The following is a 14,983-nucleotide window of genomic DNA, read 5'->3' as shown; positions in this document are numbered from 1 at the left end:
CGGTGCGTCGACGCACCAGGCTCGCACCACTTCCGCTTCCGCTCTCGGCGGAGGCTGCGGGAAGATGGCGGCGGCCGTGGCAGCCAGGGCCCTGCCGGTCACCTTCGGGCGGCTGGCGTCTGCATGCAGCCGCAGCGTCCTGAGAGCGTCGGGACCCGGAGCCGGTGAGGCCCGCCCCGCGGGGTGAACGGAGGAAGCTGGGCACACGGGGCGCCCTGCCACGTGGGTCTGCGTCTGACCGGTGTTAATCGCTTTTTTTGATGGCGGTGATTACCGGTCGTGGAAACCCTGGGTTCAGACCCTGGTTCCTTTAGTTAATAGCTTAAATATTGGTGATAGCTCGCCATCTTCCGTATACGCTCCATTTAAGTTGGGGAGCAACCTGAGGCTCAGAATGGTTAGGTAACTTGTCCTTGGTCGTACAGCAGGGAAGTGGGAGAGGACTGAATCAGACAGCTTGGCCCGGCTCCAAAGCCTATGCTTTAACCATCACTCCCCAGGCTGCAAGCCACTCTTTAAGCTTCCTTGTCCTCATCTGGAAAATGGTGGTGAATGTCCTTGCCCAGAGGTAACCAGTCCAGCAAAAGCTACACCTGTATTTTAGGCACTGAGTTGTCATGAAGCTCAGCAAGGTTTTGTTGGTCAAAAACACTATAAACCTCTCCTCAAAATGTTTGGAGTGTATATTTGTGTGAAAGAATGTTTATGTATGTAGAGACGTTTTCCCTTGTTTAGGTATGATAATGATGTTGTGGTTATGTTTGTTTGTTTTTAAGATGCTTTCTTTCGTAGAAGTCACCCTGACAATTGCTTAAAAATACACCACAGTGTTGGAGCAGAGACATTGTGAATGAGTCAGGCTTGGCTATGAGTTGATGACTGTTGAGTCTAGGAAGAGATACAGGAGGACTCCCTATTCTCTTGACTTTTGTGTGCTTATCATTTTCCATAATGAAACTTGGGTTTAAGCAGGCAGGGAAGTTTTTATAAAAAGCGGTGGGACTTACTTTGTTCTACCAACAGAGACCTACCTCTAGAATGCTGTGCTCAATTCCCACCCCCGCCACCCCCGTTTTCAGATAGAAACACAGGTGAAGTGAGCTGAGTAAAGAGAGGGCGACCAAAACGGTGAAGAGGCAGGATCTTGAAGAGTCAGTGAAGGAAACGGGGCGGACACCATCACAGTTCACAGGGACTGAAGGATGGTCCTGGGGGACAGGAGGGTGCACACTTGTTCCCAGTGAGGTCGGAGCGAAGCTAAGGCCATAGGCAGGAATGACAGGGAGGCAGATCAGGTGCAGGAAGTTTCTGAGCTTTCACCAGGGAGATGGCTCCCAGCCGCGCTCAGTCTGTTGGTTGTATCCGACTCTTTGTGACCCCATGGACTATAGCCCGCCAGGCTTCCCTATGGGAGTTTTCAGGCAAGAATACCACAGTGGCTTGCCATCTCCTCCTCTGGGGGATCTACTTGACCCAGGGACCGAACCTGCATCTCCTGCACTGACAGGCAGATTCTTTACTACTGAGCCACCTGGCTTTCAAGAGAGGCCAATCGTGAGTTCCCAACTGTGGGGTATTCCGCAGGGGCTTCATTTGATGGCTTAGAAGAGATTTCATTCATTCATTCATTTGCCATTTATTGGGCATCCATTACAAGTCAGAGTCTGGTCCAGGATGGTGAATACATCAGTTAAATTCGTAAAACAAACCCCTGTTTTTACGGACGGAGCTCACATTCTAACGGGGGGAGGCGTTTGCAGAGAGATGAGCAATTTTATGCAGAAGCAAATTACATAGTATGTTTGAAGCCTAAGAAGAAGCAAATTACGTAGCAGGTCCAAAGCTGGTAAGTCTTATGGAGAAAAATAAAGCACGAGTTGGGAGGAAAGTGTTCAATTTTAAATAGGATGGTTGGGGGAGCCTTCTCTAGTGAGATGGTGTTTCAGTGGAGACCCAGAGGAAATAGGGGATTAAACTACGGGGCCTCCTGGGGTTGGGGTTGTCCCGAGGACGAGCAGTCAAGGCATAGGCCATTGTACTTGGCATCTTCCAGGAATAACCAGGAGGCCCGAATGGCAGGTGTGCGGGAACAAGGGGAAACTCATGAGGCAAGGCCCAGAGAGATGGGGTCACACTACCAGCTGCCCTGCTGGCCACTGTGAAGACTGCCTTTTTCTCAGAATGAAATGGGGTGCTCTTGGAGGGTTACCCTAAATAGTAACCTGGTCTGTCCTCAGTTTTTCTGGTTTTGGGGGGATTTTTGCCCACCCTGCACGGTATATGGGATCTTAGTTCCCTAACCAGGTATCGAACCTGTGCCCCCTGCAGTGAAAAGTGAAGTCGTAACCTCTTGACCACCAGGGAAGTCCCCTGCCTTCTAGCTGCTGTGCAGAGAGAGAGGCAAGGGTGAGAGCAGGGTATCAGTTACAAGCCAGGCAGCCTGGCTGATTGAAGTGGTCAGAGCCTGGATGTCTCAAAAAGAGGCAGGGGATTTGCTGACAGGTTCGTGGCTGTGGGGTGTGAGAGAGAAAAGTCATAAATGACTGAGGCTTTTGGCCTGAGCAGCTGGAAGGGTGAAGTCGCCATCATGTGAGTTGTGGAGGGGTGTGGGAGAAGCAGGCGGGAGGGGCAGATCAGGAGCCTTTGTTAGGTTCTGAGACAGGTGACGACCAGGTGATATCAGCAGACAGGCCTGTCGTGTCTGAGTCCAGGCTACAGGTGTCCACTTGGGAGTCAGGGTTGTGCAGATGACGCTGAAATCCATTCAAACAGATGTAATCCCAGAGGAAAGGCCATACATAAAGAAGAGGTAAGAACCAGGTTTTAGGGCAGCCCACTCCAGCCTTCTTGCCTGGAGAATCCCATGGACAGAGGAGCCTGACGGGCTGCAGTCCATGCGGCCACAAAGAGTGGGACACGACTGAGCACAAAGACCCGGGTCTAGATCGCAAGCACACCGAGATGGTGGAGGGCAGGAAAAACCAACTCAGGAGACCAGGAATTGGGAGCAGCTGCTAGTGAGTGAGCTTTAAAAGAGTCAACTTTATGGCATACAAATTATAGCTCAGTTGAAAAACCAACAGTAGTTATTGAGAGATCGGCCCTCTGCTTCTAGCACCTAAGCATGGCGCGTTTTGTTTCTGGGCCCTTCTCAGCAGGCTGTGGGTGCCTTTGTCCCTAGGTGTATTATTATCTGATGCCGTGTCCTGAGTTACCCTAAACCCAGCAGCTTAAGATAACATGTACTGTGTCACCCATCGCTGAGGGTCAGGATGCAGGCAGCTGAGCTGGCTCCCCGTCTCGTTAGATTCAAGTCAGGCTGTTTCAGGTTAAGAATCAGCAGGGCCGGCAGAAGCTGCTTCCTGGCTTCCCCAGACCGGGAAGCCTGGTGTGCAGCAGTCCATGGGGTTGCAGAGAGTCGGACATGACTGAGCCACTGACCTGAACTGGGAAGGTGGGATCCCAGGGGCCTCCCTGGGCCGCTCACAGCACAGTGGTCCTGCTGCAGTGAGGACGCCAGGCGGGCAGCTGCCCTCTGATCACCTCCTCTGGAGGGGCTGGCCTGTCACTCCTGCCGTACGCTCTTTGTCACTGAGAGCCGCTCCCTTGGAGGGGGGAGCAGGGCTCAGGGCTCCGAGAGCCCCAGGAGGGGTGTCTTGGAGGCTGCTCTCACTCGGGTGCCAAACGGGCCTCAACTTGGGCACTTGGCATGAAGGAATGAGTTAGCAGGTAGATGATTCGGTTTCAGGCCTGTCTCGATGGTGTGATGAAGGCCCCTTGATGCTTACGGTAATAGCCGGTAGCTGTGAGTGAGTGATGGCCTTGGTTCTCTTTCTGGGCGCTTCTGTAGGTGTGTTGTGATGGTTTGAGTCGGGTACCAGCCACACTAGCAGCACCTGTGCGTTGAGCATCATAAGGGGCAGTTTGTGTTTCGTCCTAGTAACCAAGTGTGTCTCTCTTGTTCCTCAGCTTCCCTGTGGTCCGCTTCTCAGAGGTTCAGTTCGCAGAGTGCTTCATCTCCACAAGGGTAATATCAAAATGTGGGTTTTGCGGACTCTCTTCCTTTCTTTTCTTCTGTAGTCAAAACTTCGAACATTTAGGTTTTAAGAATATGTAAGTTTTAACTGTTTTGACAGTATGTTACTCAGACCCTTAACACATAGAAATACAGATGGAACCTCAAGAGTCCAAAGAGAAGGTGTTCTGGGCCATGCATGGCTGTGTCTTTTTAAGGAAAAGTTTTTAACTCCTAATTGGGAAATTTCTAACTAGGAAGGTTGAATCACAGGACGGACTCTCTGGAGGACCTTATGTAATTTGAAGGAGCATGTTTAGTGTTAAACTGTATATTTAGATTAAAAAAATAAATAAATAAAAATATAAACTAAAAAAGGTAAATTTAACAAAATCACACTTGAGTAGGAATATACAGGGTCCTGTACCAGCCCTTGCAACCCGGGTCCAGGAACAGGGTCGTCCTTGGGCTTCAGTTCCTCTTCGAGAAATGGGAGCGATATCAGGCTGCATCGCAATGGGTTTTCATGAGAGTCAAGTGAATTTCTGCATCCAGAGAGCTCGTTAGAAGGACTTGCCAAGCAGGGGGAGGGAAGGAGGGGTGGATTGGGAGACTGGATTAGCAGTTATAAACCGTCACATCAGCATGAGACCCCACGGTGTGACACGCAGCATGGGTAAACGGCGAGGTCTCTCTATGGCCCAGGGAACCACATCAATTTCCTCTGATAGATCATCAGCGAAAGAAATTGTAATATGCGTGTGTAACTGATCCACTTTGCTATACAGCAGAAACTAACACCGTTATAAGTCAGCTGCACCTCGGTAAGTAAATTCCTTACAAAAGCGCTTCGGCGAGCGCCTGGCACTAGAAGGCTCTCAGTACAGCCGCCTGCACTCCTGCAGCGAGAGTCTCAGCAGCGGGGGGCCTGGGGCCTGCTGTTTCCCTGAAGGAGCAGTGGGCTCCCCGGGTGAGGCTGGAGGCAGAAACCCTGAGCGGGCACTTTCATGAGCCCGGCTGATGACAGTGTTGCCCCAAGCAGCCACTGCTGCCCCGGCCCCCTTGCAGCATTGTCCCTCGTCCTGGCTGCTGCTGCTGGGCCCCCCGGGGTCCTGAGCCTCAGACACGATGCACAACTTTAAAGCACAGCCTAGTTTGGGGGCCTGTTGACTCCAACAGGGACGTCTCTTCAGCATACCTGCTGTGACTGTGCCGGGGGGCCCTGGGCCTGTGCTGGAAGCAGCAGTTTCCCCAGTTGTCCAGGGTCTTCTGGCTGGTCAAAGAGTTCAGTTGACGTGGGACAGGTTAACAGGAGAAAATCAGACCTGAGTTTAATAACCTGCACACACGGGAGAGACCTGGGAGAAATGAGTCATCTGCCAGAACGGCTGAAGCCCTCTGCTGAAACAGCTCCTTCAGCTAAAGACGAAAGAGGATGCTGAGTGTAGGGGTCTGGGACTTCAGGACGGGGAGAAGGCAGTCCACGTGGAGGTGGAAAAGCAAGTGTTTGGTGGACAAATGTTTGCGGGGCCTGCAGAGACCGCAGGACAGGAGCAGCCCCTGTCCTCTGGTCCCGCGTGTTCCCACATCCTTTCTGGGGAAGCTGTGTCAGGACAGGCCTGCCATCTCCAGGCAGCTGCATGCAGACCCAGGCCTGCCTGCCTTCTGCCAGAGTTTTCTTCCGGAGTCTTGGGCCTTCATTGTTTTCAGCTTGAAGTAATCCACACGCCTAAGAGACACTTGGGGGGCAGAGTTTGCTCCCCCACAAATGGGGCTGCTGCCCTGCCAGCCACTCAGGCATCGGAGACATGCTGGGCCCTTGTCCTTTCTGGTGTGCCGAGCACAGCCCTGGCTCACACGTTTGGAACTGTCTTTTCACGTGTGTGTGACCTGCGTGCAAAAAAATACTTTTACAGATACGTTCCTAAAACCTCACTGAGTTCACCACCTTGGCCAGAAGTTGTGCTGCCAGACCCCGTGGAGGAGGCCAGACACCACGCAGGTGAGGGGGGCAGAAGCGAGGGGGAGGGGTGGCCTGGCCACGGAACAGGGCCTCCCGTTTCTAGGTACCCGAGACGGGCACAATGTGGGCGTTCCTGTTCACAGGATGCGGCAAGGCAGGAACGCTGAAGTTTACTTAACACCAGGATTCAGAACCCTCGTTCACTTAGCAAAGCCTCCCAGGGCACCAGCTGAGTAGCAGGCCGCTGACACAGGTGGCGGCCGGGCTCGGTCCAGCCCAGTCTCCCCGCTGTTGGTAGAAACGTGGGTGTTTAGGGAAAGAGAACAAGGAGCACTCTCCTCGGTGGAAGCGGCCCAGTGCAGGTGCCGGGAGGAGGGCAGCGTACCGGCCGTGCCCAGCGCTTGGAGGGAGGGAGGGTCCTCAGTTTCTAAAACCTGGAATTCCATAGCAACGTGTGAACTCTTCCTGGTTTTAGATATGGTTGAAGGCAGTGGTGGGAGAGCAGGGAGGAGCCCCCGGCACACGCCCTGCCGCCAGTCCATGGATGCGCAGGGTTGCGCGGCTCTGGGGGGCGCAGGGCACATGGGCAGGGGCAGAGCTGTGACCCTGACCATCCTTCCCCCTGCAGAGGTCGTGGAGAAGGTAAACGAGCTCATCGCCAGGGGCCAGTACGGCAGGCTCTTCGCCGTGGTGCACTTTGCCAGCCACCAGTGGAAAGTCACCTCTGAAGACCTGATTCTAATTGAGAACAAGTTAGACGTTGCCTGTGGAGAGCGGATTCGGCTGGAGAAGGTGAGACCGTGGGTTTCTCAGTGTAGCTGGGACTCGGTCCCTGCTCCCCAGGGTCGGCTCTGGTGGAGAAGGCTGGCGCCCTTCCTGGGACGGGGCAGGCTGGCTGGGTGGGCGCAGAGGAGCCTGGGGGTGAGGGGAGATGCCCCCGAGGGCAGCCCTTACTTGGCAGGGTCCCTCCCAACGGGGAGATGCTCAGCACGTTTCCCCAAGGAGGAGTGTGTGTCTGTGGGTCTGTCTCACACTCCCCTGGCGTGAGATGCGGCGGCCGCTGCTGCCCTAAGCAGCAAGCGCTGGTTTCGAGCCGTCTCCCTGGACCCCGGTCATGCTCTGGCCTCTGGAACCGCTTTGTGGTCTGTGCTGTTCTTAGCCGTGGGCGAAGGCTTCCACTTAGGGTTCTGCTTGTTGTGTTCAGGGACCTGCTTGGTTTTTGCCTGTTCTGCTGTAGATAAAATATGAGATCTCCGCACCAGATCCTGTTTCTATGACACAGTTAACTATTGACATGATGTAATATGACAGATGGTTTTCTTTATAATTTGAAACTCCTCCTTTGCGACCACAGCTTCTTGGTGTATTTACACCCAGGGCAGCATCACGCTCCTCTTTCTCAGGTGGTCCTCCCGCAGCCTGTGGTCTGAGCAGGACCACTTGACTCAAAGCTGAATGAGGGTGCTATGGGGACACCCGTGGTCAGCACAGCGCCTTCCCCGTGGGGCCTCTGGGGCTCCATCACAAGCTCACGGACAAGAGCGTGTTTCCTTCTTACGTCTAAAATCGGACACTTCAGAACCATATCTGTAAGGGTTTCTTAAAAGACATTCTTTTGAAACATTTCGCACTAACAAAAGCATAGGAAGCCCCACCCAGTAAAGATGATTTTCATAATATAGGAAACCCAGCAATAGAGACCATGTGAGGCTGAGAGTGAGTGAAACAAGGTTCTTTGTCATTGCCTAACATACATAGTCCATGGATGTTGTTACAAAATAGGCTCTGTTTTTCGATGTTTAGGCTTAATGTGATCGAATTTTCTTCTGATCTGTAGAATTCCAGACAAGTCTCCCAGCGTCTAATAAGACGCCCTGCACTCGGGTCTCAGGGCTGTCTCCATCTGAGGCCAGCCCCGGTGGCACGGCTGCCCTCCTGCTGCCAGGGGCGGGCAGGGTTTTGCAGTCATTGAAAGAACACCCTTGAACCTAAATCTTCACAGAATCTGCAGGACTGTCAACGGCGTAAAGACCCCCACTGTCTGGTTTGTGCATTTTTCCCTGTGTGTATATACTGCAGTGAGAAGGTTTAAGTCCGTTTCCGGAGGAGACGATCTGCTGACTGGACGTGCCACCAGGCCCCACGCCCCCCTGTGCCAGTCAGACGGGCCTGTGTCCCTAGGGAGACGGCGAGCTGCCTCCCTCTCCAGCCTGTCTCCGTCTCGCCTGTCCCGGCGACTCTGTTCTGTGGCTGTGTTATCTTTTGGTGACACACCTGTTTGGTTCCAGGTCCTGCTGGTTGGGGCCGATGACTTCACTCTCCTTGGCAGACCCCTGCTTGGGTAACGTGCCCTCGAGGGCCGGGCGGGGGGCGGGCAGGGGGCGGGCGGGGGCTCCGTCACACCCGGTCAGCCCCAAGCTCGACACGCGGACACTGTGGTTTGTGGGCATTTAGTGCCCCGCGTGCAGAGCATCCCGACCACGTCTCTGGCCTGTTACTGCTTCGCTGCAGTTTGGCCCTTTCGGGACTGGCTGTGGGACGGCCACTGATGAGCAGCAGAAAAGGAAGTTTTCTTTTAGACGTTCTCGTGTGGGAAGCGCCAGGAAAATGGAGAAATAAGAAGGTGCGCCACTGCTCACTCTCCTGTCTTCTAGAAAGGATCTTGTTCGAGTGGAAGCCACGGTCATCGAAAAGACGGAATCGTGGCCAAGAGTCAACATGAGGTTTCAGAAAAGGAAAAACTACAAGAGGAAGAGAAGTAAGTGGGGGAAGCTGCCATGCTCCCGTCCTCCGGGTATTGCCCCGAGTCCTGCCCTGGGCGCAGCGGGTGGGCATGGCCCTGTCCCCACTCTGACCAGGGGTGGGAAGAGGCCGCCGACTGGAGGGCGCGGCCCTGGGAGGCGCGGCTGGGAGCATCAGCGGCTGCTGAGACCCCTACAGCAAGTCCGGAGTCCCCCCGGGAACTGGGCACGCAGGCAGAGGACGCCCTGTCGGTGGGTGCTGCCTGGAGCGCAGGAGTGCTCGCCTCCACCCAGGGGGCGATCTTGGAGCGTGAGGGCGAGACCGCCTCCTACAGCCCCAAGGTGGGCGGAGCTCCTTCTTGTGCTGCCGGGCACACACACGCATCCACACGGGTACACACGCATCCACACGGGTACACGCGCGTCCACACGGGTACACACGCATCCACACGGGTACACACGCATCCACACGGGTACACGCGCGCTTGCACGACGGCTCGTTTCTACAGAGGAATGAGACCAGCAGAATCACAGCTACTTGCATAGAATTTCCTTTGTGTTTCCACCTATTCACATGGGCGTTTACGGAGTGTTAGGCCGTACACGTGATCTGGAGATGGCTTAGCGTGTACGGGAGGGAGTGTGTAGGTTACACGCAGACACTTCGCCGTCTAGTGTGGCGGCCTGGAGCACCCTTGGGTGCTGGAGTCCTCAGGAGCCCACCCCCTGCAGACGTGCACTCAGTCCTCAGTCACAGGTGGCGAAACGCACCGGCAGCGTAGCTTCAGCTTTCCTAGAGTCAGGTCATTAGGAAAGCTCTCCTCCAGGAGCCTCGGGTCATCAGATGCCACCACCCTCCCCCCAACCATGCCATGCGGGGGTCTCCAGGCACGTGCAGGGGCGAGGCCAGCAGCCGCGGCAAGGGCTCCCGGGGTGTCGCAGCCCCTGCTGCGTCTCACGGGGCTCGGGGAGTCAGTGGTGAGGCCTGTGGTGTGCATGCCCAGGAACAAACCACGGGGGACCTCGCTGAGTCTGACCGCCATGGGCTGAGCGGTCGGTGGCTGCTCTCAGGGTAGCTCGTTCACAGCTTCGATGTCTACGCTGACGCCCTGGCCCTTTTCTCTCTCATAGTCATCGTGAACCCGCAGACTGTCCTCCGGATAAACACCATCGAGATTGCTCCCGGCCTGTGTTGATCGTCCAGCTGATATTTATAGAAATGTAAAAATAAATCTGTTTTCTGAAGAGACCAGGTTTCTATGTTTTGCTGTAGAAAACTCTGATACGAAAAGCTAAATCCTGTTGTGGGTGGTTCTAGACTGCGCGCCCTGACGGAGAGCTTGTTCTTAGTAAGCAGCAGCCTCCCTGAGCCGGAGAGGCCAGGAATTCGGGAGGAGTCACAGGCATGGTCCTCCTGGGCCTGGAGCTTGGACACCTTTGTGAAGACAGGCTGGCGTCACCAGCCGGCCTCCCCCCAGCACCGCGGGGCCACAGGGGCGTGACGTGGGGCACAGCTAGGGCCCGGAGCTGACTGCGAGAAACACGGTCCGGATTCCGCTTCTGGGCGAAATGAACAAAGTGCCATCTCCTGGGTAATCCAATTACTGCTGCTAGTGGTGTGCTTTTCTGTGAAGCTGGGATTCAAACCAGGGGTCTGGGTGCTGAGCCCCCGCCCTCGTCCTTCAGCTCCGCAGGGTCCAGCAGGGAAGGAGGGTCACGGTGCCCGTGGGCGGCACAGCTCAACGGGCGGCCGGGGCAGGCAGTGCGCCTGGAGCCCCAGGGCAGCAGCACGGCACCTTCTGGGAGCTGGACGTGAACTTCAGAGCAGAGCGGCCAGAGCAGTTCCAAACTAGATCTTGACAGCAGCCTTTCGGGATCCCAGGAGGGTGGGGGCTGCCCAGGCCTGTGGGAGCGGACCAGGCAGGCAGTTCACCCCTGGGCAAAGGGAGGGGTCCCGAACCAGAGTGGCCAGGGCTGGAGGGCAGATAGAAGGACTTTGGGAGGGTGCTCCCAGACAGTCCAGACCCCTGGTTCTGTGTCCTTCACAGAGACCGGGCTTTGCTCCAAGAGAAAAGTTAGGACTTTGAAGCAGCACAGAAAGCCTTATCAAGCCTAATAAAGTTAACACTTTATTCTGCAAGATGGCTTTGCAAATCCATGGAGGGTCGTCCCTGTGACGAGGGGTGGGGGGCTGAGAAAGGCTGAGGCCCATCCTCAGGAGACCTCCCCCTCCTCCCTGCCCCTCTTCAGGTACCAGTCACCCTCGGGGCACTGGGGAATGCCCGCTGGTCCAAACCTGAGGGACACGGCAGTGCCCTCCCTGTACAGCAGGGGGCAGCAGTTCTGCGCGTGGAGATCCCGGATTCTGGCTGTGGTTCTCAGTGCGGTCCTGCAGGGGCGGGGGTCCACCTCCACGTGCAGAGCTGTCCCTCTGACCCAGGCACCTCGGGACCTGGGATGACTCCACACACCATAGTTCGTAGCTCTTGTGGACTTCTGTGAGAGTCAGGGCTCTGGATCCCGGGGCCTGGCTCTCCCAGTCCTCCAGGCCAGCCTGGCACCCTCTCCTTTGGAGGACTCTGGTCGACAGTAACTGCCCAGCCAGTACTCGGCCGGTTTGTGATCTAGAACAAGGCAAAGCCGCTGTGCTCTGGGGAGCTGGTGCTGTGCTTACAGGGCATTGACTCCGGCGATGCGCTGGCGAAAGTTTACTCCTTTTAGGAACCAGGCTAGGCATCCTTCACAACAGCCAGAGGGCAGAAGTGACTCACATCCATCCAGAGATGGATAAACAAATGCAGCCTATACTTGGAATGGAATATCAGTGAAGTGAAATCTCTCAGTGGTGTCCGACTCTTTACGACCCCATGGACTGTAGCCTACAAGAGTTCTCCATCCATGGGATTTTCCAGGCAAGAATACTGGAATGGGTTGCCATTTCCTTCTCCAATGCAATGTTAGTTCTAACGATGGAATATTACTCAGCAATAAAAAGGAATGGTGGGGCTTCCCTGGTCAGGGACCTAAGATCCCACAAGCCACACAGCATGGCCAAAAAAAGGAATGGGGTTCTGATACACATTACAGGACAGATGACCTTGAGGACACTGCTGAGTGAAAGAAGCCAGACACAAAAGGTCAAACATCGTATGATTCTACTGGGACATCCCTGTGCCAGTAAAGTTCTGTAGAGTCAAAGCTGTTTTTCCAGTCACACACGTATGTAAGAGCCGGGCCATAAAGAAGACTGGGTGCCAAAGAATACATACTTTAAATTGTGCTCCTGGAAAAGACTCTTGAGAGTCCCTTGGACTGCAAGAAGATCAAACCAGTCAATCCTAAAGGAAATCAGTCCTGAATATTCGTTGGAAGGACTGATACTGAAGCTGAAGCTCCAGTATTTTGGCCACCTGATGCGAAGAACTGACTCATTGGAGAAGACCCTGATGCTGGGAATGACTGAAGGTGGGAGGAGAAGGGGATGACAGATGATGAGATGGTTGGACGGCACCATTGACTCAATGGACATGAATAGGAGCAAACTCCAGGAGATGGTGAAGGACAGGGAAGCCTGGCGTGCTGCAGTCCATGGGGTCACAAAGAGTCAGACATGACTTAGCAACAGCAACTTATAGGAAATACCCAGAATAGGCAGATTCAGAGATAGAAAGTAGACTTGAGGTCACCAGGGGCTGGGAGAGAGGGGAACACAGGATTATTGCTCCCAGGACACCGAGTTTCTGCCTGAGGTCATAAGAAAGTCCAAAAGCAGAGAGTTTCATGGTTGCACAGCGTTGTGAATGTCGTTGATGGTGATGAATTGTCAGTTAAAAGTGGTCAAGTTGGCAAATTGTGTGTTCTGTATATATTTCATCACAATTCTTTCAAAATAGGGAGAAAAAAAAACAAAAAAAAACCTCACTAGGTTAATGAGTCACGTCACTTGACTAAAAAAAAAAAGGAACAAAAATTGGATCCCCGTGACTTTGATGACTAAGCTATTACACTCTTAGCGGTGCCTGGACACTGCAGCCTTGGGTCGCCTGAGGCTGGCAGGAGGCTCCGGCCGCACCACCCTTACCGCCTCCCAGGACAGTGTCTGTTCCCTTTCTGACAGGAACACTTTGCTCTTCAGTCAGCAGCAGGGGAGGCTACCGTCTCCAGGACTTTTGCCTGGAGAATCCCATGGGCAGAGGAGCCCGGTGGGTTACAGTCCACGGGGTCACAAAGAGTCTGAGCAACTGGCATCTTCACTTCGCTTCCTTCAGAGTAGGGGCTCCACCTGGCCTCCGAGCACCGGCTTGCCTCGCCCCCCAACTCCCCACCGGTAACCCAGCCACCCACCCCCGGGCACCACTTTGACCCTGCCCGCCTGCCCCTCAAAGACTGCCCCTCAGTTCGTCCACCAGCCCGCGGGGCTCACCCTCTCTGGGCCAGATGGTGACCCCCCCAGAACCTCCCAGTGGGTCCCACGAGATAGTAGGGGTGAGAGCATGAGGAGGGCATGAAAGGGAGTGACGGGGCGCGGGGGCAGCCGAGGGATGGGTCACGCGGGCTCTGAGCAGACTCAGCCCGTCCCTGCCCAGCGGGCCTGGCCGTTGCTGCAGCACATCGCAAGCTCAGAGGGGCAGTTTCAGCAGGTCGCTCCCCGGTCACTGTCTCTGCTCCCTGTCTTCTGCCTGGTGTCAGCACAGGTCTTGCCCTGTCCGGGTTTCTCCCCCTCCCAGCCCAGACCGCCGGCTCTAGAAAGGGGAGGCATCTGTTTTATTCACTAAGGGACACGCAGCATCTGACCCGAGACGGGGACAGAGGTAAACGCAGCAATGTCTCCGTCAGAACCCCTGACTCCACGCGGCTGCTGACAGGGAGGCATTGAAGTGGCTCCTTCAGTGGGTCCCAGCCTGGGCTCCAGGCGGTGCAGAGGGCAGCACGGGGGCTGGGGGAGGAGGGGGCTGGGGGGAGCCCACCCAGTGGTGTCAGGGAGGCCGCTGGCCGGTGGTCTGATCGAAGAGTTGGGGCTCTTGGTGTCTGGCGGGGCCACCTTCAGACACAGCTGACGAGCGTTGAAGATATGAATGGCTGGGAGTTCATAGGTGGCCCAGTGGCTATGCCTCCACTGCAGGGGGCACAGGTTTGATCCCTGGTGGGGAAACTAAGATCCTTCATGCTTCACAATGAAGCCAAAAAGAAAAGTTTTTTTAATTGGAGGATCATTGCTTTACAACACTGTTGGTTCCTGCCACACAGCCACATGAATGAGCCATGAGGGTGTATGTGTTCCTCCTCCTTCAGCGTCTCCCCCATCCCCCATCCCGTCTCGCCTAGGTTGTCACAGAGCACCAGGTCAAGCTCTCTCAAAAATTTTTTTTAAAAATTAAAAGTTGTAAATTACATCGCAATGCCAGGTCGGGGGCACGGGGTGGGTGGTTGCTGCTCTGGTTCCTGAAGGTGAGGAGCCCAGCTGTCAGGACCCTGGGGGACCTCGGATCCCTGGGGCCACTTCCTCTTGAGTCAGAACACAAACCCGCAGGGAGATAAGGGTGGCACACCCAGCCACCGGGTGCCCTTTGACCCACTTCCTGGGAGGCATGGCGGCAGCGATGGGGGAAGACAGAGCCGCCTGCCATCCGGTCCTCTCCCTCCTCCCAGAGACCAACCATGCCCTAGAGCCCGGGCCACGCGCCCAGGCCTCCGTGTGCAGAACATTACCACCCCCGCCCTGCCCTACCCCAGGCTCTGAGAGCGCCCAGGGCTGGCAGAGCCATTATCAGGGCGTCCTGGAACAATCGCAGAGGGACACAGAGCACGTCGTGAAGACTCGTGCTCAAGTGCAATTACCTCGCCCGGGGCCTGCCTGCAGCCAGCAGGCCAGAATGGAAATTCTGAAAGTGGGGCGGTGAGACGCAGCCCCTGCCCCAAGGAGACTTGTGCCCAGACCCTGACGGTGGTGATGTTTGCTGAGCTGCTCTGGGCGCTGGACCAGGCACGGGGGCTGATTCCTCTGTGCCTCCAGCAGCAGCCCCGCAGCGTGGGCACCATCATTTCTCACCACTTTACACACGAAGCAAGTCAACCGCAGAAGACCGATGGCAGGTCTTGACGCCGGCTGTGCCGCAGAATGGTCCGGCATTGCCAGCACAGACTCTGCCACCCACCACAGCAAATCAGCCCCTCCCTCCAGGGCTCCGCACAGGGAGGTTCTATTTCCCACTCACACAAAGCCTAGTGCAGGCTGGGCGACACCTCTAACCTATGTCAGGATCC

The 14,983-nt window shown here is 55.4% G+C and overlaps 1 protein-coding gene across 1 annotated transcript; it reads left to right on the top strand.

Annotated features, from left to right (window-relative positions):
- The first annotated feature begins 56 nt into the window (after nt 1-56).
- On the top strand, nt 57-9,968 carry MRPL21 (mitochondrial ribosomal protein L21). Its single transcript, XM_027959395.3, has 7 exons — nt 57-164; nt 3,970-4,027; nt 5,932-6,017; nt 6,607-6,770; nt 8,267-8,319; nt 8,633-8,736; nt 9,851-9,968. Exons 1-7 carry the CDS (start codon nt 65-67, stop codon nt 9,913-9,915), a joined length of 630 nt encoding a protein of 209 aa, XP_027815196.2. The 5' UTR covers nt 57-64; the 3' UTR covers nt 9,916-9,968.
- The last annotated feature ends 5,015 nt before the right edge of the window (nt 9,969-14,983 follow it).

Source organism: Ovis aries, chromosome 21 (assembly GCF_016772045.2).
Source record: "Ovis aries strain OAR_USU_Benz2616 breed Rambouillet chromosome 21, ARS-UI_Ramb_v3.0, whole genome shotgun sequence".
NCBI lineage: Eukaryota > Metazoa > Chordata > Mammalia > Artiodactyla > Bovidae > Ovis > Ovis aries.
This window is presented reverse-complemented; position numbering and strand designations above follow the sequence as displayed.

Coding starts and splice junctions, on each gene's coding strand:
- MRPL21 (XM_027959395.3), top strand. CDS start 65: ATGGCGGCGGCCGTGGCAGCCAGGGCCCTGCCGGTCACCTTCGGGCGG. Junction 6,771..8,266: donor AGCGGATTCGGCTGGAGAAG/GTGAGACCGTGG, acceptor GTTTGGTTCCAG/GTCCTGCTGGTTGGGGCCGA. Junction 8,320..8,632: donor CTTGGCAGACCCCTGCTTGG/GTAACGTGCCCT, acceptor CCTGTCTTCTAG/AAAGGATCTTGTTCGAGTGG.